This window comes from Nomascus leucogenys, chromosome 2 (genome assembly GCF_006542625.1).
Source record: "Nomascus leucogenys isolate Asia chromosome 2, Asia_NLE_v1, whole genome shotgun sequence".
Classification (NCBI taxonomy): domain Eukaryota; kingdom Metazoa; phylum Chordata; class Mammalia; order Primates; family Hylobatidae; genus Nomascus; species Nomascus leucogenys.
In genome coordinates, this window is record NC_044382.1 from 150,261,947 (window position 1) to 150,284,923 (window position 22,977).

The 22,977-nt window shown below is 44.5% G+C and overlaps 1 protein-coding gene across 1 annotated transcript; it reads right to left on the bottom strand.

Moving 5' to 3' along the window:
- Positions 1–1,496: 1,496 nt before the first annotated feature.
- Positions 1,497–22,949, bottom strand: HSDL1 (hydroxysteroid dehydrogenase like 1). Its single transcript, XM_030819408.1, has 6 exons — positions 22,834–22,949; positions 13,459–13,520; positions 10,063–10,288; positions 8,950–9,395; positions 8,512–8,739; positions 1,497–3,956 (listed from the first exon to the last, which is right to left on the bottom strand). Exons 3-6 carry the CDS (start codon positions 10,280–10,282, stop codon positions 3,858–3,860), a joined length of 993 nt encoding a protein of 330 aa, XP_030675268.1. The 5' UTR covers positions 10,283–10,288; positions 13,459–13,520; positions 22,834–22,949; the 3' UTR covers positions 1,497–3,857.
- Positions 22,950–22,977: the final 28 nt, after the last annotated feature.

Below are 22,977 nucleotides of genomic sequence, written 5' to 3' on the forward strand. Positions count from 1 at the left end.
TCACTACTCTTGGGCTTTGGGGACATTATGAAGTAAAATAAGGGTTACCTGAACACAAGCTGTGGACATGGGAAGAATTCCCATCCCAGGCAGGAGGGAGTGGGATGGTGCGAGATTTCATCACGCTACTCAGAACTGTGTGCAATTTAAAACTTATGAACTATTTATGGAATTTTCCATTGAATATTTTTGGACCTTCATTGACCATAGGTAACTGAGGGGAAACAACTGTCCACAAAGCATGATGACACAAGTCCTGCCCCACTGTGAATTCCCATCCAATTCACTGATGGAGGTCACCCCGCTAAGTATTTCCACAACCACCTGAGCAAACACTTACTGAAGAACGGTGTGAACGTCACGCCACGTGAAGGCCATGAGCCTGCCCACCCCCTCCCCCTGGAGCACCTGGCTCCATACCTGCAGCACCATCATCCCGCACTCAACACTGGCACTGTGCGGGGCTGGGCAGAGCACATTGCCCTCGCAGGGGACTTGCTGTGGAAGTGGAAGTTCTATTTGTGCGTGTTCCAGAGTGGGTTCTAGAGCCACCTCCCTTCCCTTTCAGTCTCACCATAGGAATTACACAGAATATTTCTTTTTTTTTTTCTTTTGAGACAAAGTTTTGCTCTGTCTCCCAGGCTGGAGTGTCATGGCACGATCTCGGCTCACTGCAACCTCCGCCTCCCGGGTTCAAGTGATTTTCCTGCCTCAGCCTCCTGAGCAGCTGGCATTACAGGGGCGCACCACCACGCCTGGCTAATTTTAGTATTTTTAGTAGAGACGGGGTTTCACCACGTTGGTCAGGCTGGTCTCAAACTCCTGACCTCATAATCTGCCCGCCTTGGCTTCACAAAGTGCTGGTATTACAGGCGTGAGCCACTGCACCCGGCCAGGAATTACAGAGAATATTTCTACTGAATTCACGACTGTCCTGTGCTTGGCTTTATACTCATTAAACATATATGAATCTTTAAAAAGATAAATAACACACAAGCCAATACTAAGACTGAGACATAGATTGACTGGAATAGGTTTTGAGGACATAACCACCTAACCCTCTGGTTCCCAAATGTGATTAGATTTTAAGTAATTGCGGTTAGGAAAACACAGGAAAGTCTCCCAGGAGCTGTCTCTATCTATTCTCCTCCTTTCTTTCTTCTTCCCACTCTTTTTTGAATCCATTACAATCTAGCTTGAGGACTGAAATGGCTCATGGAAAAAAATCACCAATGATCTCCACACACAGCCCAATTCCATGATCAAATCAATCCTCACCTTACTCAACCTACCAAGAGAAAGAGATCCAGAAGTCAACCCAGTAGCTTCCAAAGACTAGGCACATAGTTATAAACAATTTTGTTACCGATGTGTCAGCTTTTAATCAGTTATGACCACTGTTGTTCAAAAGTTAATTTCTTGCAATCACTCCTAAGGAAAAAAAAATTCTCTCATTCCAAATTACAACCAAATTACAAACATCTGGAACAAAACTCTTCCAAAGGAAACAGAAACAACTACTTTTATTGTTAAACTTTCAATTCACAGATTAACTTTCAAAGGTTCATATTTCCCATGTTTTTTGTTTTTTGTTTTTGAGACAGGGTCTCACTCCATCTCAAGGCTGGAGTGCAGTGGCATGATCTTGGTTCACTTCAACCTCCGCATCCCGGGCTCAAAAAATTCTCCTGCCTCAGCCTCCCAAGTAGCTGAGACTACAGGCATGCACCACCATGCCTGGCTAATTTTTGTATTTTTTGTAGAGACAGGAAGTGTTGCCCAGGCTGGTCTCAAACTCCTGGGATCAAGCAATCCACCTGCTTTGGCCTTCCAAACTGCTGGGATTACAGGCATGAGCCACCGCGCTCGGACCGTATTTCCCACATTCTTAATGAGACCCTATCCACAGTGGTCCAATCAACTTTCATATTAGCTCTGGGGAAAAAAATACATTTAATGAAAGCTAGAAAACCTAGAGAAGGTCTTGCTCTTCATCTTTCACTGCAGCTATGGACAGCTCTGCACCACATTTGCACCAATCAGCATGTTTGCCCATGTCCTGCCAAGGAGAGAATTTTACATCATCACTGACAAGGTGTGTTCACCTATTCTCATCACATAACACTGATTCTGATTCCATACCTAATTTATCAGTCTAAGACATTACAGGACCACGTAACCTTACATATAACTACCTGACAATATTCTCACATGAAGTTTCTGCTGCTTATTATACATCAAAGTTCACGTCAATGTGGCATGAAGTCGAGGATTCCAAGCTAACTCCATCAAAACCTTGGGGCTCACAGCATCTCCCAGTGTATAGACTTTCACATCTAAGTTCTGAAGACATGATCTAAGCGTGGAAGAGCTTCTGAAGTTGACCACTAATCTTCTGAGTGCAAGTCACATCTGGAAATCCTGTAGGCAATGTCATGGGCAAAATTGTGTCCATAAAACTGTGCTTAGGTCTGCTTATGATAGATTATCACATCACGAAAAAAATGCCACAGAAGTCCAGACTTTTAACCAATCTACTAGCTTCTCCATCAGTATCACAATGCCGAGCTCTGAATTTTAAATGTGCACATATTGTCATATTCATATAGTGACTTACAGTTTTCAAAGCACTAGGTACATGGTCCTCAAAAATGGTTGGCTTTATACGACCCAAACTAAAGACATTTCATAAGTTTCAATGTTAACGCATATTGTGAGGGTCTGTGCATAATTATCTTCACACCAATAAAGGTATTCACTACAATACATAAATTCATTACACAAACCAAGAATAAGCTTCTAACTTATTTTGACAGATATGTCACACAAATAATTTGTCCATATTTTACTATTCCATAAATACTTATTATTTCTATCAATAATGCTACTGGAATGGAATAATATTACATAGAAAAATGTAGGAAAACCAGATATAACAAGCTCTAAAGGGCTAAATTTCAGTTATAAAATGGGTCAGAGGCTGAGAAATCACTATTTATCCACAAGAATTGCCTTATAAATCAAAAGATGACTGCAGGTTTCTCTTACATATCCACATCTAGGAATAAGATCATTCCACAGCAGATTTGAAAAAACAAACAAAAATATAATGTAGGAAGTAATATTATTCATGGCAAACCAACAGCATGAAATTTGGTAAGCTTATTTAGGATGAAAAGGAATAATCTAGATTGTTTTCATACCCTATAAGATTCCACATTAAGTCATCCTGACAAAAAATCATTTTAAAAGTATGGTAACCATAAATAAAGTTGCTCAAAGACACCACACACACACACGCACACACATGGTTCTCTAATGAAACACCAGTTGAAGTGCAGCATTTTCATTACAGACAGTCAAACAGCTAGAGCTATACAATACACACAGATTTTTCCTAACAGTACAAGCAATCTTAGTTATAAAATAATACTTTTCAGTAGTCTTTCTTGATGCACATTTAAAAACCAGCACAACTCCTCTAGTGAAATGGTCAATTTCCCTTAAAAAACAATACCTGAAATTATAAGAGCTGACAAATCACATTATATTTCAGTATTAGACTGCTGTGGCTCTAGAACAACAGAAAAGTGTAACTTTGAACAGTTTAGGGAAAAAGCACTGAAATGTAGATGTCTTCAAACAGCCTCAGGCATTATTGATCCTGTGCCATCCACATACCCTTGAGGTTTTTCACAGCACTCTGACAGTATTATGTCTGCTTTGCAAATGACGAATCAACAGTATGCTGAATAATCAGCAATAAAACACAGGAGATAAATTAAATGTGTTTTTCCAAATGTCAGAATACCGAGGTTCCCAGGAGTTGGCAAAACTTCTCAAGTGGCCATCCAGACTCAGGCTGTGCAGGATAAGGCCTCCTTACGTAGTGAACGGTTGAGAATATTTGCTCCCCACACCCAGAGCCATTCAGGCATATACTGTGCAAAAAGAAACTAAAAATGAAAGAGAAAAAGGTTGTAAGGTTAGAAGCCACAATCAACACTGAAGGAACAAGTACACAGACCAGCACATGAAACCCACCAATCACAACAAATACCCACCAATCAATCACAACAAATACCCACCAATCAATCACAATACCCACCAATCAATCACAACAAATACCCACCAGTCACAACAAATATCCTTCAATCACAACAAATACCCACCAGTCAATCATAACAAATACCCACCAATCACAACAAATACCCACCAATCAATCACAATACCCAGCAATCAATCACAACAAATACCCACCAGTCACAACAAATATCCTTCAATCACAACAAATACCCACCAGTCAATCATAACAAATACCCACCAATCACAACAAATACCCACCAATCACAACAAATACCCATCAGTCACAACAAATACCCACCAATCAATCACAAAAAATACCCATCAGTCACAACAAATACCCACAAGTCACAACAAATACCCACCAATCAATCACAACAAATACCCATCAGTCACAACAAATACCCACAAGTCACAACAAATACCCACCAATCACATTAAATACAACAAAGGAAAAAGCTCCCAGGCACTACTGTATTGAATACCTATTTTTGCCTAAGATCTTACCCTAGATTCTACATGGAATAGAAACACGACCACTACGCACCTACTCTACTTTCTGTAATGAGGCTGGACTGTCCTGCATGTAAATACAATTCTATCTTTACTTAATGTGATATGAACAGAATGTTCACTGGTTGAGAACCACAAAATCAGCCGGGCGCAGTGGCTCATGCCTGTAATCCCAACACTTTGGGAGACCGAGGAGGGGGGATCACGAGCTCAGGAGATCGAGACCATCTTGGCTAACAGGGTGAAACCCCATCTCTACTAAAAATACAAAAAATTAGCCAGGTGTGGTGGCAGGAGCCCGTAGTCCCAGCTACTTGGGAGGCTGAGGCAGGAGAATGGTGTGAACTTGGGAGGCGGAGCTTGCAGTGAGCCGAGATCGCGCCACTGCACTCCAGCCTGGGCAACAGAGCGAGACTCTGTCTCAAAAACAAAACAAAAGAAAACAAAAACACACCACAAAATCATTATAGGAATAAATCAGTTGGAACAGACAGACGCATACATGGTTAGTACTCTATGAGGAAACTGGGGCTTGAGGGATAGTATGGAACAAAGTTCAACAAGAAAACAGGTCAGAAACACCAGGACCTTGGAATGGTATCTTGACCTATGATGAGGGGGGCTCACGGGACCAGAGGAGGGAGTCCTGCTGATGTTGCTCTGCTTCAGGGTCTCACTCAGGGCCTTTGCGCGAGCAGCAGACATAGGGCAATGTCTGAAAACATATTTGGTTGTCACACTGGGAGTGGATGCTACTGGTATCTAGTGGGTGGAGGCCCAGGACGCTGTTCAACATCCCAGAATACACAGGACGCTCCCCATGACAAGGAATTATCCGCTCTCAATGCCAACAGTGCTGAGGTGGAGAAAGCCCACACTCCTCTAACAGATTTGTTCAGAACCGAATGGAAGTTCTAATACTGTGTATATGAAAGAGAAGAGACACACAGGCCCTTGGCAAATACTGACATTCTAGTCTTGAACTGAACTGATGAATGATAACAGAGGTCATTCAATCCTCTTGTCAATAAACGGACACAGGTTACTCTCCAGGGAAGACACACCCACACCCACACACACATACACACACACTCACGCACTCTCTGAACAAAATCACAGCAGCAAAAGCTACCAGAGAAATATGCCACGGACAAAACAACAAAGGATGAATCAAATCTTTGATGTAAAATTGGAAATAAAAAATGATAGTGTTGAAAATAATTTGAGTAACACAAAATGAAAACAGAAAGTTTTAACAACTTTATACGGAAAACTACTCCAGGAATTAAATCAGCTTAACAGAATTTCTTGGCAGAAAAATACATTCTCAAGGAAAGTTTATCAATGTAAACAAAATTTAATTTTGAGTAAAATGTTCGTGTTTATAAACGCAGTCAAAATATCTACTGCATCTAAACCCGATCCTCATCATACCTTTATTTCTAAAAAAATTTTATGGCCAGTGACTTCTAAGACTACTTTTTAGGTTTCTCTGCTTTTCTCAAGTAATTAAAGGACCTGGAAATAACTACTTAAATAAAACTGCTTCTTTTTTTTTTTTTGAGATAGAGTCTAGCTCTGTCACCCAGGCTGGAGTACAGTGGCGTGATCGGCTCACTGCCACCTCCGCCTCCTGGGTTCAAGCGATTCTCCTGCCTCAGACTCCCAGGTAGCTGGGACTACAGGCATGCACCACCATGACCAGTTAATTTTTGGATTTTTAGTAGAGATGGGGTTTCACCATGTTGGCAAGGCTGGTCTCGAACTCCTGACCTCAGGTGATTCACCAGCCTCAGCCTCCCAAACTGCTGGGATTAGAGACGTGAGCCACCACCACGCCTGACCAAAACTGCTTCTTATTAATCTCTCACTTTTCATAAAAGTAATAATTAACTGTTGATATACTTATATGTTTATTTGGTAGTGGTAAATCCAATACTCTTTATGCAAATAGTCCCAAAAATATCTGTTTGGTAATTAAGAAAACTCTGAATATTTAAAAAAAAAAAAAAAATTCGGACCAGGTGCGGTGGCTCACACTTGTATTTTTTTTTTTTTTTTTTTCTTTTTGTGAGATGGAGTCTTGCTCTGTTGCCCAGGCTGGAGCGCAGTGGTGCGATCTCAGCTCATTGTAAGCTCTGCCTCCTGGGTTCACGCCATTCTCCTGCCTGAGCCTCCTGAGTAGCTGGGACTACAGGCGCCCACCACCATGCCCAGCTAATTTTTTTGTATTTTTAATAAAGACGGGGTTTCACGGTGTTAGTCAGGATGGTCTCGATCTCCTGACCTCGTGATCCGCAGGCCTCGGCCTCCCAAAGTGCTGGGATTACAGGCTTCAGCCACCGTGCCTGGCCAGCTCACGCTTGTAATCCCAGCACTTTGGGAGGCTGAGGCGGGTGGATCACCTGAGGTCAGGAGTTCGAGACCAGCCTGACCAACATGGTGAAACTCCGTCTCTACTAAAAATACAAAAATTAGCCAGGCGTGGTGACACGCACCTGTAATCCCAGCTACTCCGGAGGCTGAGGCAGGAGAATCGCTTGAACCCAAGAGGTGGAGGTTGCAGTGAGCCAAGATCGCACCATTACACTCCAGCCTAGGCAACAACAGCAGAACTCTATCTCAAACAAACAAACAAAAATTCTAAACTAGGGCACGTCTCTTTACTACACCAGATAAAGGAACTCAAATATATTGTAATAAATAATTATGCATTCTCATATTAATACTTACGATCACGATTTCAAATATCTAAGAAAGTTACTTTCTAAAGTACTAAAAGGTACCAATCCTTTGTCACGCCTAAACAATAAGCTTAAAATAAAAATTCTATGCTTCTTGAAAAAATTAGTCTAAGACTATATGGAGATATTATTTGATAAAATGGTGGCATGAAATATAGCCCTATCTTGTGGTTTTGTGGTTTTTTTGGATTATATTTTTCACTGAGAGGTAACCCTCAAGCAGTACTAGAATCTTTTACTTTGAAATTCCCATGTAAATACTTAGTATTTTTATAGTCCTAACATCCACTCACAACAGCATATTTTTTTTTTTTTTTTTTGGCAACAGAGCCTTGCTCTGTCGCCTGGGCTGGAGTGCAGTAGGGTGATCTTGGCTCACTGCAAACCTCTGCCTCCCAGGTTCAAGCGATTCTCCTGCCTCAGCCTCCCAAGTAGCTGGGACTACAGGCACACACCACTAAGCCTAGCTAATTTTTGTATTTTTAGTAGAGACAGGGTTTCACCATATTGGCCAGGCTGGTCTCGACCTCCTGACCTTAGGTGATCCACCCACCTCAGCCTCCCAAAGTGCTGGGATTACAGATGTGAGTCACCACACCCTGGCCAAAGTAGTATATTTCACTTTAAGGTACCACAAAGATTAAACTTTTGAAAATTCTTAATGTAATAATCTCACAAAAGAAAATTTAGTGTCTTTGGTCAGGCACAGTGGCTCACGCCTGTAATCCCAGCACTTTGGGAGGCTGAGGCGGGCGGATCACGAGGTCAGGAGATCGAGACCATCCTGGCTAACATGGTGAAACCCCGTCTCTACTAAAAATAAAAAAAATTAGCCGGGCGTGGCGGCGGGCACCTGTAGTCCCAGCTACTCGGGACGCTGAGGCAGGAGAATGGCACGAACCTGGGAGGCAGAGCTTGCAGTGAGCCGAGATCGCACCACTGTACTCCAGCCTGGAAGACAGAGCCAGACTCCGTCTCAAAAAAAACAAAAAAAAACAAAAAAAAAAAAGCCAAAAAAGAAAATTTAGTGTCTTAACCAAAATTATTAAGTGTCAGGCTTAAGAGTCAGAATTTACAATTCTCATCTTAGGCTTTAATCAGATTTCTCTGTATCACTGAGATAGGTTCATGATGCATTAGTCTAATTATGAGACCTGAAACACACTCCTACCTGAATAGAATGGGACCAGTATCCTGTGGTCCTTTTGGAAATCCCAAGAGTAGAAACAGCATGATGTGCATAGACTTTTGGCGAAGGCACCAACCATGGGCACCTGTGCAGAAAGCTGCTGGGTGCTGTCATGCTGGTGGCTACATAGAAAGGGATTAGACTCTGTACAAAGATTCCTTTAGAGGCATATTCATACTGCAAGGCTCTGCTGAAGTGGTCTAAATAAGCCTGTTGAGACAGAGGAGAGGAAAAGACTTTTAATTCTGGGTGAACTTGAAAATTCAGGAGAAAAAAAGACTTGCTTATTATCAATTCAGGAAAAAATACAGGATAAGCAAATGCGAGTTGCCGACAAAGAGTTCAACAAATCACACCAAACAATTGTTAATAAATGTTCTGTGGCATTAGGATTTCATCTTCCAGTAAGTAATATCTGACCTTAGAAGCAGAAAATGCAGCCAGCTGAGGAGTGGGTTTGCAGCAGGAGCCAGAAGAGATCGTGACGATGGCACCTTTCTTTCTCTCCACCATTCCCGGTAACACGACATGGACCATCAAACTAGCGGCAGCAATGTTCACATTTATGATGTCCCAGAGCTTGTCCTCGGAGAGCTGAGTGAAATACTGCGGGTAGGGATAAAACACACCCACGTTATTTACCAAGATGCCAATGTCTTTGTCCTTCAGGGCTTCTCGAATTGGAAGGTAGATCTCACGGCCGCTGCTGAAGTCCGCAACTATAATATCAGTTTCTACTTTGTACGTGTCGGCTATGCCTTTAGCAACAATCTGCAACTTCTCCTCGTTCCGACTAATCAGGATGATATTGAGACCTCGGCTTGCTAACTCTTCAGCGTAGGCTTTTCCAATCCCATCTGTTGCACCTAGGATGCAAGTCAGGAAAAGTGAGCATGCACATTTCACCGTGTGACCCTTAAAATGGACCCGCAGTACCCCCGGTCAGGTTTAGTCAGAGATAAATTCACACTAGAAATCAAGTCGGTGCTAGTATCTACGAGTCAAGGACACTGTTGCTGAATCAGGAATGTGAAGGGCACGTGCTAAACACTCTTCCAGACATCCTGACACACGGACAGGGAGTTATTTTACATTTACCACATTGATTAGGAGACACAGTAGGAATTTGTTTTCAAACTACCATCTGGCCTGAATGAGAGGTAGGAGGTGCTTTTCTGGGAAATCTTCATAAATTAAAATGAAATTCAAAATAGGTGAAGCATTTCTGAAAGTGGTGACAGTTTTAAGACAATTTTAAAACAGAGAACAAAAAGGAAAAGCAAGTAGTAGGAAGTGGGTCTGGAGGAGGCCTGGGAACAGGAGAGAGTAGAATAGGAAGGATACCAATCATGAGGCAAGTTCTCCCTAAGATGAGAGCAGTAAGAAAATGTGAACATAATCATGGCAGGAGCCGTAAGTTTTATTTTTTTTTATCAGTATGTTCCCATAAAAACACCACATTAAATTCAATAGCTCCTTGAATAATGCATCCGACTTCATAGAAAAGATTATTTTGATTATAAAGTAGGTTACCACTGACAACGGCCCATCTTCCATACTGCTTGATCAAGTCTGCTCTGCTCCCCAGGCGGGGGATAAAATGCAGCCTGATCAGGCTGTAAAAGTCACAGATGACAGTGATGCTTTTTCTGGCCGTATACCAGGCTCCAACCAAAGCTAGAGCTTCCATATAGCAATTGCAAGACCTGGCGATTTCCCTGTACAAGAGGTAGAAACTGTCAACAGCAGCCATGGCAACCTGCAGGGAGAGGGAAACAGAGAGAGCCTCTTTGGTTAATAAATTAAAGGAACATACACAGTCTGAGTGAAGACATACAGCTGAGGGCATCAGATCTTGTCAATTGTACGTTCAAATAACAATAACTTTTCAAATGCATGTGGCGCATTGTTTCAGTCTATCTATCTATCTATCTATCTATCTGTCTATCTGACAGAGTCTCACTCTGTTGTCCAGGCTGGAGTGCAGTGGTGCGATCTTGACTCACTGCAACCTCCATCTCCCAGGTTCAAGCGGTTCTACTGCCTCAGCCTCCCAAGTAGCTGCGACTACAGGCACGTGCCACTACACCTGGCTAATTTTTTATTTTTAGTAGAGACGGGGGTTTCACCATGTTGGCCACGATGGTTTCGAACTCCTGACCTCAGGTGTTCCGCCACCCTTGGCCTCCCAAATTGCTGGGATTACAGGTGTGAGCCACCACACCTGGAGATTCAGTCAATTTATGACCTCACCATTTAACATCTGAAGCTTATAAAGTTACTTTCTTCCAAGGAGACTAATCAACATAACTACCAGAAGTTACCAAATTCCCACTAAAATTCAGGTACTATACTACATGCTGTGGCTACAGAGATAAACACAATATGCTCTGTGCCTGAAAGATGCTCCTAGTCTAACAATAATAAACACAAAGCTTCTAATTCATACAGCAGAGGTACATGTATTTCTTTGCTTTATTCATAATCAGCAAGTACGGAGGACCTACTACCTGTGTAGGGACAAAGGAGATGAAACAGAGGTGGCACTAACACATGGCCTTGGCCTCAAAAGCTTACAATCCACTGGAAACAAAACTCAGCTTTCAAAAACCTTTACATCAATTAAAAAAAAAAAATTTTTTTTTAAAGAGATACCCTCCAAGCTTGGAAAACTGGCTTCTCAAATGACAATAGAGCGAGCACTCCTCTATCTTCTAACTTAATGTGTAACCATTAAGTTGCCTGCTCTCTTACATTTGAGTAAAGAAAAGTCCAACACAACTCTGTTGAGTGTCCACATAGCAAGTATATACTAAGCACCCACTATGTTCTACGTACCGTGATTCAAAGGATTCACAGATGAACTAAATGACCGTCCCTAGGTGAAGACACAGACATTTAACAAAATAATGTAAAATGCCACATAATCTGGTAGGTGTGTGCCTGCAATCAGAGATAACCCTGCAGAAATGGACAAAGGCCAGGCATGTGGGGCCTGGGCCACAGACCAAGTGAGTGGACTTCATATCAGGCTAAACCAACTGTGTGCATCCTGAGAAAGAAAAAATATCAAAACAACTGCAATAGACTACACTTAAATTACAGGGAACTCAGATATACACAAACTCAAGGATACAGCTTATATTCTAAAAAGAACATGATTTTAACCCAAAAGAAAAAGAAATATAAAACTTCCGGGGGTGGCCACTTTTGAAGAAATCCCTTTAAAACAGAAAAAAAAAAAAAGTCTGGAAACTAAGAAAATACCCAACAATAGCTGCATAAATTAGCCTAAGTTTGAGAAAGAATGGGTGAATTCCCTCCTACTCCACTGCAGTGTAATCTGAGCTCAACCAAGTTTTGCAGAGTAAAAAAGGAACCAAGCAGAAGAAAACAAATGAACCACTGAAATGGAACACATACAAGAATGTTACCATATTGTGATAAAAGGCATATAAAAAAATTTTAAAACTGATGAATATATATAAATGTGTAGTGTGAATTACAAATCAACAAAATATACACAAGAAATATGACTGAAAACTGAAGAAACGGAGAAGCAGTAGGATTCCTAAATGCCCTACAATAAGGAAACAATCTCTCAAAAAAAGAAAGTTTCATACTGGTACCATATTAAGTTGATATTGCTACTATATTAAGTTACCAAATTAAGCTAATGTGGCATTAAGTTTAAAAAATGTTTTCCTCGGCCGGGGGCAGTGGCTCATGCCTATAATCCCAGCACTTTGGGAGGCCAAGGTGGGCAGATCACTTGAGGTCAGGAGTTCAAGACCAGCCTGGCCAACATGGTGAAACCCAATCTCTATTAAAAATACAAAAATTAGCCGGGTGTGGTGGTGAATGCCCAGCTTGGGTGGCTGAGGAAGGACAATCACTTGAATCAAGCAGGCGGAGGTAACAGTGAGCCAAGATTGCACCACTGCACTCCAGCTTGGGTGACAGAGTTAGACTCCATCTCAAAAAAAACCCCAAAAAACGAACAAACAAAAACAACCGAGATTCTATGTTAGACCATCCAAAATTGTGAGTTCCGGAAATAACTCATAAAACGTGTGTGTGCCTTTTGTCTTAACTGATCAAACACAAGGCCATGAGGAAAGTAAATGCAAAAACAATTACCTCTATGTAATTACCTGTATGTAATTACCTGTATGTACCAGGACCTCTCAAGCAAAACGTAATAAAATTGGGAATAACAAGCTATGACTAAAGAAACCTAGACACTTGGAATATTAAGTTTATTCTTCTAATATCAGGTAGGCATACATCCAGGCTGTTAAAACAGTGTTTTCAATGAAAAAATAGACATTACAGGCCAGCCACGGTGGCTTACGCCTGTAATCCCAGCACTTTGGGAGGCCGAGACGGGCGGATCACGAGGTCAGCAGATCAAAACCATCCTGGCTAACACGGTGAAACCCCGTCTCTACTAAAAATACAAAAAATTAGCAGGGCGTGGTGGTGGGCACCTGTAGTCCCAGCTACTCGGGAGGCTGAGGCAGGAGAATGGCGTGAACCAGGGAGGCAGAGCTTGCAGTGAGTGGAGATCATGCCACTGCACTCCAGCCTGGATGACAGAGGGACACTCTGTCTCAAAAAAGAAGAAAAAAAAAAAAGAGGAAAGAAAGAAATAATAGACACTACATATCAAGGTCAATGGGTTGTAGCCAAAGCAGTATTTGTGGGGAAATCAGGTGCTCCAAGCATATAGAGTAAGGCTCTCACTACAAAAAGGAGGTCAGGCATGCCTTATGGAGGGAACCCAGACAGATGGAAGCTTCCTCCTTAAGCCCGATTTTTTTCAAGAATCTGAACCTTTTTGAAGTAAATGTCTAGCAAAAGGCACCTGACCACAAAGGGGACCCCAGTTTTTCTGCTGTGGTCGTTCCCTGCCCTGGGGTCTCTTACCTTCTCTCTGCCAGTTCTGGGCTGTCAGCAGTATGCGGCTCTGTCCTTCTCTTAAGGTCAATCTGTGAATAAAACCAACAAGAAACAAATGCCTTTCCTTTTCCTCATAGGTCAGCTGGGAAAACTTTGTATTAAACTAACATCCAAGTGCTCAAAAATTAAGAAAACACAAAAATTCTTACGCCATGAATCTCTGTACAGGCAGCAAACCATGTACTAAGCGCCAAGTACCCTCCTCTCAGAATAAGCGCCTGGCGTCTGCTGGGGGCACAGTCCACGTGTCCTCAGGCACAGCTGGAGGGTGCCCCCCTTTTCCTATGCCTTTTTTCTTAGGGAACATTTCATCAAATGGGACAAAAGCCCATTCCAATCCCAGAGGTCCTTGGGGAAACACCACCCGGGCACCAGGCCTGCGTCGGGGAAGAGAGCAGCCACAGCTGCCCTCGGTGCCTTTCTCTGCCTGGTGCCTGTCTGGGTTTCACCTGGGCCTCCCGCTGCCTCACTCTGCAGCCCTTCTTCAGCTCCACCTGCAGCGTTCCCTGGAACATCCACATTGCCACAGGCTGCCCTGGCCTCTCTTTCCAAATTCCTGGCAGGGATTCTGGCTGGCCCACCTTAGTTCAGGTGTCCACCACCTGTCTAATCTCCTGGCAGGGTGGCAGGGAGGAAGGCGTGCTACAGTGTTTGGGGGCAGCCCCCCTAGGCTGTGAGTGGGTCAGGTGCTTTAAGGAGGAAATGAAAGGAAACCCCTGGTCCACATTTTCCCTCTCCTCCACCACACACACTGCCTTGCAACTGCTCTGTCTCTGACCACCCCAGCAGGCTACAGTCCTCCAGGGCAGAGGCCAAATTCTACTCCTCTCTGTTTCTCCAGCACCGTCCACAATTCCTGGCACAAAGAAGCTCAACACTACCATGTCTCTGGCTGCAGCTCACAGGCAGTCTTTTCCTGTCCAGCGCTCAGCCCCCAGCTCAGGAATGGACCATCCACAAATTCCTTTAATCCTTTACAGAAATAAAAGCTTGTGTGCTAAACCCACTAGGGACCTCCCACTCAGGCCAGCAGAGGAGATGCACCCACTGCAGAGGTGAGTACAGGAACCTGGGGCTGAGGGGCTTCAAGCCCATGACGGCCCAGCTTCTCAACGCCCCCACTAGACACCCCTCACCTCTTGTCAGGGGAGCGCCATCATGCGCAAGTACCTTAATCGTGTGTTAATATGATTGTTGCTATATATATTTTAAAAATCACAGAGCATCGGGGGTTGATGGCATTCAAGGTCTGGTCCTCAGCCTTGATGGACAGAAACCCAAGTTTTTCATTCCTTAGAGGCAGTCAAGACAAAGAGATCTGACTCACATCCACAAAACCCACAGAAGACTGATACATTCAAATGCCAATTTAGGAATGGATAATAAACAACACAACGAAGAGGCCTAAACACACACAGTCACTGGTCCTACAGTCTCTCGAGATCTACATGGAAAACCAAACTTCTAGAACAGCAATGAAAAATACAAAGCGTCAGAGACTGAGGACACCATCATGAATAAATCAGGACTCCATGCCACCCAGTATACACAGAAGTCAGAGAAAGATAAACCGAGCAACTGCAACGTGAGGTGGGAAGGGCGCCACCAGGATGAAATGGGTCTTGAAGTGTGAGCAGAATTTCTGGGCAGAGAGGAGGGAAGGGGCCTCCTGGGCCCAGGCCCACGGAGAAAGGCTCGGCACCGTCAAGGGTCTGGCTCACTCAGGAAACACTAGGAAGTCCCCCGCGTGGACAGCACAGGCTGTCCTGTCCTGTGTGATGCCCCATGTGTGCAGGCGCACAGGTGTGAAGGAGACTGGGAGAGGCAGACTGGAGATGCCTTCACGCCAGACTGGAGTGCATGGACCTCCTCCTTGAGCACCAAGGGAGGGAGCTGGTGGGGCTTGTTTGGGAAGGTAACGCAGCAGGGGAGGAGCGGGGCTCCTGAGCCCTGGTCACCCAGCTGGGGATGAAGGAGGGCCACATGGACAGCAAAGGCTCTGTGGCCTCTGCTGAGTTTTCCCTCGCCAGACACTTCACACATTCGCTCACACCCTGATGGGCCAAAAATGTTAGAGAATTGGAAATTAAAACTCATTCCCTCCTCTCGATCTGCTTCCCCACTCTTCTGTACATGACGGAAAATAACATTTTTCTCATAACAAAAGAAATCAGTACTTTCCCCAAAGCCACCAATTTTCAAAAGCTCATAGCCTCTCACGGAAACTTTCAAAGGAATTTATCACACATTTAAGCCTGGAAGTCCACTAAGGCATATGTAGACATCGAACCTCGTCAAAGTTGCTTTAGGTATCTGACTAGTTACTGTTTTGTGGCTTGATTAGTGAGAGCTATTAACCTGTGCTATGGTCTGAGAGTTCAGCCCCACTCCCTAATTCTTGTCTTGAATCTTAACCCCCCAGGTGATGGTTTAGAAGGGAGGGCCTTTGGGAGTCGATGAGATAATGAGGGCTCCACCACCTTGATCTTGGACAATTCAGCCTCCCAAACTGCGAAAAGTGTTTGCTGTTTCCAAGCCACCCAGTTCATGGTATTTTGTTATAGCAGCTCAAAACCAACTAAGGCAGCCTACAACCTAGAGAAACCCTTGGTGTGGAAAGCAATACTAAAACACAGTAAGATTCTGATTCCTGTACAATCTACCTGCAAAAAGTTATTCTAAAGTTTATTTTCTTAAACAGAGAGTAGAATGGTGGTTGCTAGAGGTGGGGGCATGGCTGGGAAGTTTCAGTCAAAGGGGTACAAACTTTCAATTATAAAATGCATACGTCTGGAGATCTAATGTACAGTACAGTGACCGTAGTGAGTAATATCGAACTGTAGGCTTAAAATCTGCTTAGAGGGTAGATTTCAGGTGTTCTCACCATAAAGAAATAAAAAAGTAACTGAGGTGATGAATGTGTTAACTAATTTGGTTGTGGTGATCATTTCACAAAGTATACATATATCAAATCATGTTGTACACCTTAAATTTATATAATTTTATTTGTCAATTATACTTCGATGAAGTTGGAAAAATATAAAATAATTTAAAACAAATTTTAAGCTTTCTTTTCTCATCTGTGCAGAAAACTAAAACATCTGTGAACAAAACAAACCAGAACTGTCCCCAAACTAGAAAAAGAAGAGCAATTCCCTATTATCTTTTAAGCACTTTCTACTTCTACAGGGCAAGGGTCATCAAAAACCTACAGGAAACGTTACAACTACAAAAGCGTCATGGCATAATTATGGTCAAAACTGCAAGGAGCAAAGTCACCTCTTCAAAGCACCACCGCTGTGGCCTGTAACATGATCCCACTCCACAGTGAAGGGGACTCCATCTAGCAGTGTAAAGGGCAATCAAATCAAATACAAAAACCTTCATGGACCAAGAGTTCCGGGAGGAAAGTCTTGGGTGAAACATGGACATCACCAAGCTATCCAAATGCGTGTGAAGTGGGGCGGGTGGCAAAAGAACATAAGGCAGACGGGCCAGGGTTTTAAAGAAGACAAAGCAAGCGGGATGGAAAAAAAGACAATCAAAGCATTAGCGAACGACAGTGTGGTGGGCACAGTAATGGCCTCCAGGGACATCTATAGCCTAATCCCCAGACCCTGTAAATACGTTACCTTATGTGGCGAAAGGGACTCTGTAGATGTGACTGACTTAAGGACTCTGAGCTGGGGAGGGTGGGTCCAATGTCATCATGTGTCCTTGTAAGGGGGGCAGGAAGATCAAAGACAGACAGCAATGCGACTACAGAGGGAGAGGTCAGGGAGAGCTCGAGTTGAGGGTGCTCTGTGCTGAGGGAGAGGTCAGAGAGAGCTCGAGTTGAGGGTGCTCTGTGCTGCTGGTTTCGATTACGGAGAGAGGGGTGGGTCACCAGTGAAGGACTGGGGGCGGCCTCTAGAAGCTGGCAGAGGCAAGGAGAAGGATTCTCCCCTGGAGCCTCCAGAGGAACGCAGCCCTGCTGACACCTTGACTTTAGCCCAGTCAGAATGATTTCAGAGTCCCATCTCCAGAAGGAAGAGACATCCGTGTCATTTAAGCCACTACCTTTGTGGCAATTTGTTACATCAGCCACAGGGGGATAAGGATAAATAGTGGGAGGAAGGGATGGATGAACAGTCAGTTCAGCTTTCAGGACAGCGAAGACACAAGCTGAAAACTCTGCAACCTCCCTTAAGCCAAAACCACTATGTGTATTCAGGAGCCAGAAAGTCTCAGAGATTCCTGCCATCTTCGACTGACCAGGGTAGACCTTCGGTCCTCCTCCTCACCAGCTGGGATTGTCCAGCATTTCAGTAACGCTCCAAGGCTATGGCTGTTTTAATTGAAAACATTTTTTCAAAGAAATGTTACTTTTTTTCAGACTGTGAATCTGTCTTGTACTCAGTACTCCAAATGCTCTGTTCTTCCTGACCTTTCAAGTCCCATGCCTTCTCCTCAGTTCAATCAATTCCTGACAAGCACCAACAACATGTCAGCCCTGGGGAGAAACTTCCCTTCCTGTCCCTTCCCTTCCCTTCCCAGACCGTGGCACTGCCCCCACCTCTGAATTCCTCTCCACCTCTCTTACCCATGTGGCACTTAGCACACACTGCTTTGGATTCTATTTAAACACTCAACTTGCTTATATCTTGGTTTCTTGGTTGTCCAAGGAGAGCATAGGCCTCTGGAGGGCAGGAGATGTATAGAAAACAAATTTTTCTGTAACTAAAAGAAATTTTTGTTTTTAGACAGAGTCTTGTTCTGTCTTCCAGCCTGGAGTGCAATGGTGCAATTTCTGCTCACTGCAACCTCCGCCTCCTGGGTTCAAGCGATTCTCCCGCCTCAGCCTCCCGAGTAGATGGGACTACAGGTGCCGGACACCAGGCCCAGCTAATTTTTGTATTTTTAGTAGAGATGGGGTTTCATCATGTTGGTCAGGCTAGTCTTGAACTCCTGACCTCAAGTGATCCACCCACCTCGGCCTCCCAAAGTGCTGGGATGACAGGTGTGAGCCACCGCGCCTAGCAAAAATGTTTAAATATATACAAAAGTATGTAAAACTTATTATGCACAGTTCAAAGAATAATAAAACAGCCACTTAGCCACCAGCCTACTTAACAAAACCAGTGTCGTGGAAGTCCTTTATGCTGTTCCTCTGATTACAGCCCCTCCTCTATCCTGGAGGCAGCCTCTCTCCTAAATTCTGGGGTAGTCACTCCCTGACTCTTTTAACAAAACAACTGTATACCCCAAGCATGTATTCTGAAACAGTAAGAGTACCGCTAAGTTTCGCCTGGTTTTGAACCTCACATAAAGGAACCACACCGCATGGACCCTTTGGTGACTTATTTCTTTCACTCAACATTATTCCCGAGACTCATCCATGCCCCTGCAGCTGCAGTCCATCCTCCTCTGCAGCTGCACAGTTATCTCATGGTTCTGATGCACCGCAGTTCACAGATCCCCCTGTTGCTGGTTCAGATACACCACAATACACAAGTCCCCCTGCTGCTGGTGCTAGGCATGTGCACTGTTTCTGCTGGTTTTGAATTTACAGTTAGGAACAGTGCTGCAGGGAGCACTTGTCCCCATCTCCTGCACACCTGTGCAAGAGTTCGCAAAGGGATTTGCCAATGGTTTAACTGCTGGGCCACATGCATTCCACTGCCAAATGCTTTTGCAAAGCGGCAGAACCCACTCACACTCCCGCCAGCAGCAGGTTCGTGCCACTCCTCAGTGTCACTGGCTGGTAGCGTCCAAAGCTTCACCTTCTGCCAACAGGGTGGCTGTGAAATGGTATCTCATTATGGTTTTAATTAACATTTCCCTGGTTACTAATAAGACTGCAGTCCTTTTTATATGTATGTGCTTTCTGTGTTTTGTAATCTATGAAATGCCCGTTCCTATCTTTTTTCCTTTCCTTTTTTTCTCTCAGAATTGTAAGAATTCTTTAAATATTCTAGATACTAGCTCTCTGTATGTTTTGTGTCTCATTATAGTGTCTTTGATGAACTAAATGTGTTATTATTATTACTGACACAAGGTCTGGCTCTATTGCCCAGGCTGATGTGCAGTGGCATGATCACAGCTCACTGCAACCTCCGCCTTCCAGGCTCAAACCATGCTCCCACCTCAGCATCTCAAGTAGCTGGGACACAGGCATGTACCACCAAGCCCAGTTAATTTTTTTTTTTTTTTTTTTTTTTTTTTAGAGATGGGGTTTCGTCATGTTGCCCAGGCTGGTCTCCAACTGGTAAGCTCAAACCATTCACCTGCCTTGGCCTCCAAAAGTGCTGGGATTACAGGTGGGAGCCACTGCACCCAGCTGAATGTGTTAATTTTGAAATAGACAAATGTATCAATCTTTCTGCTTTAGGGTTTGTTTTATTTCAGAAATCCCTCCTTAGCCTCAGGTCACGAAGAAATTTTTTTGAATTATTTTCTAGAAATTTTACACTTTCGCTTTTTCAGTTTAAGTCTTTAATCCTCCTGGCGTTTTGTGATGGTGTGAGGCTGGGATCTCACACATCTTTTTTTTTTGAGACAGTCTCGCTCTGTCACCCAGGCTGGAATACAATGGCGCGATCTTAGCTCACTGCAACCTCCGCCTTCCAAGTTCAAGCGATTCTTCTGCCGCAGCCTCCCAAGTAACTGGGACTACAGGCATGTGCCACCACGCCTGGCTAATTTTTTTTATTTATTTTTTATTTTTTATTTTAGTAGAGATGGGGTTTCACCATATTGGCCAGGCTGGTCTTGAACTCCTGACCTTGTGATCCGCCCACTTTGGCCTCCCCAAGTACTGGGGCCGGATCTCACACATTTTTAATATTCCTCCTCAGCACCTAACATGCTGCTGTAGACAATTTTATTTAATAAACAGAATCCAATACTGCTTTGTGTTCAAAGCTCAAATTTCACTCTTGAGAAAAAAACTTAAGAACTTTTTCATACTCTGCGTCAGCACTTTGACAAAGTTAGCATTGGTGTATCATGACTTTTTGGGATGCCTTTACCTTCACTGCCCATTTTTGGTATAGGGCTAGACGCACAATGAAGCTGAGCCTAAAGAGCAGCAACATGGAATTAGAAACCTGGATTCTCATCCAAGATCCAATACTCTTCACTGTCATGTCTGTATTTATGCAATAGGAATTAAAATATTCAGAGTACCCCACTCCTAGGCAGATACCCAAGATCATTAGAAACTTTTGCTCACATAAAAACTCCTACTTGCATGTTCACAGTGGCCTACTCACAACTGCCAGAAGGCAGAAACAAACAAAATGTCCATCAACAAAAGAATGAATAAGCAAAATGTGGTGTTATCCACACAAAGTAGTATTATTCAGCCATAAAAAAGCATGAAGTACTGATACATACTACAACATGGATAAACTTTTAAAACATTATGCTAAAGGACAGAAACCAAATACAAAAGGCCGTATGTTGTATGTTTCCACTTGTATGAAATGTTCAGCGTAGGCAAATCCATAGAGATAGAAGATAAATTAGGGCTGCTGAGGGACAGGGGGAGAAGAAAGGTATGACTGTTAATAGGGTTGGGGTTTCTTTTGTAGGTGATTAAATGTTCTGGAATTAGTTACTGGTGATGGTTGCATAGCATTGTGACTATAGCAAGAACTACTGAGTTATACACTGTAAAATGGCTAAAACGATAAATTTTATGTCATGTGTATTTCATTTCGATTTTTAAAAACCTACTTTAAAAACGAGTAGCACCAATTTGTTCAACTCTCTTCCCCTGGAATATTCCTGCAGTGATTAAAAGCCGGGTACAGTGGCTCATGTCTGTAATCCCAGAAATTTGGGAGGCCAAGGTGGGCAGATCACTTGAGGCCAGGAGTTCAAGACTACCCTGACCAACACAGCGAAACTCCGTCTCTAATTAAAAAAAAAAAAAAAAAATTAGCTGGGTGTGGTAGAACGTGCCTGTAATCCCAGCTACTCGGAAGACTGAGGCACAAGAATCACTTGGGCCCGGGGTGGGGGTTGGGGGGCGGAGGTAGCAGGAGCTGACATGGCAGGCACTACAGCCCGGGCGACAGAGCCAGACTGTCTCAATCAATCAATCAATCAATCACACACACACACACTCTGAAAGGAGCCTGCCTGGGTTGGAATCCAGCTCTCCATTTAAGAGCTGTGTGTCCTGAATGAAGTTACTTTGCCTCTGCACGTTGCTCACATCACCTCTTACCAAAGCGGTAACAGTTCTTGCCTAAGAACTACAAGAGGAATAAAATGAGGTGGTCCATAGAAAGCAATCAGAACAGCGCCGGTCCATGAGTGTTCAACAGACCTAAGCTATTAGCCACAATTATTGTGTTTGATGTTAGCTACTGGGTATCTGTGGCGGTCAGAGTAAAATTGAGAGCTCACTTTATGCAAAAGGCTCTGCTAAGTGCTTTATTCCTATTGTCTCACTTTATTCTCTCATTAACCTTATAAAGCGCAGTCAAACTCTCCCGTTTATAGATGGGAAATTGTGGTTTACAGATGTAAAGTAGCACACCCAAAATCCCACAACTCAGAGAGGGGCTACCTGCAATTCAGATGGAGGTGTAGCAAGGCGCAGAGTCCTGGCCAGGGAGCCCACTGTGAGACTCCCCGACTGCCTCGCAGTCACCTGTACACATCCTGCTGGGATCGCCCAGGGGCGCTGCAGGGATCTGGTTTCTGGGGCTGCGTCTGGGTGGCACGTTCAGAACAGGGACCTGCCTGGTTCGTCTTCCCAGCCCTTCCCCTCCAGCACCTGGCAAGGCCCAGTCAACACGAGCAAACTGGGAAATCCTGGCTGAACCCACGACCGCTGCATATTTCCATTTTAGAAAAACACGGCAACAACAACTCAAACCAAATCGTTTAGAAAGGAGAATAAAGAAGCACCGACAAAGGAGGCGATTGCTGGGGCCGCTCGGGGGAGGAGCCGGGTGAGGGGCTGCAGGGAGGGCAGGGCACGCGCCGGCGACAATGGGGTTCGGGGGGCAAGGCCCGGGGGAAGGGAAACTACAGGGGTGCAGCGCCGCGGCGGGGGGCGTGAGGATGGAGCCGGGGGAAGGGGGGGCTCTGAGATGTGAAGGGGCGGGGCTGGGGGTGTTTGGTCTGAAGGAAGGAGTCCCACGGGAGGGAGGGACAAAGATTTCCTGGGGTCAGGGGCGCCAAGGGGCTTCGGGGCCGGATACCGCGGAGGGGGCCCCGGGCCTGGGGGGCGTGGTGAGAGCTCAGAGGGGTCAGGCCGAGCAGCCGCTGGCGCTGAGGGGAAAGAGGAGGCGTCTGGGGCGGAAGGGCCGCGAGAGGGCGCCCAGGGCGCGGGGGCCGTAGTACCTGCAGGGCGGCAAAGCCCTCCAAACCGGTCCCGCCAGACCCGCGCGGCCGCCGCCCCCGTCTCAGCCGCCGCAGCTGCTGCCGCGCCGCGCCCTCACGTGACCCGCGCACGCGCCGGGGGCGGAGCCGTCTGAGACCCGCCCC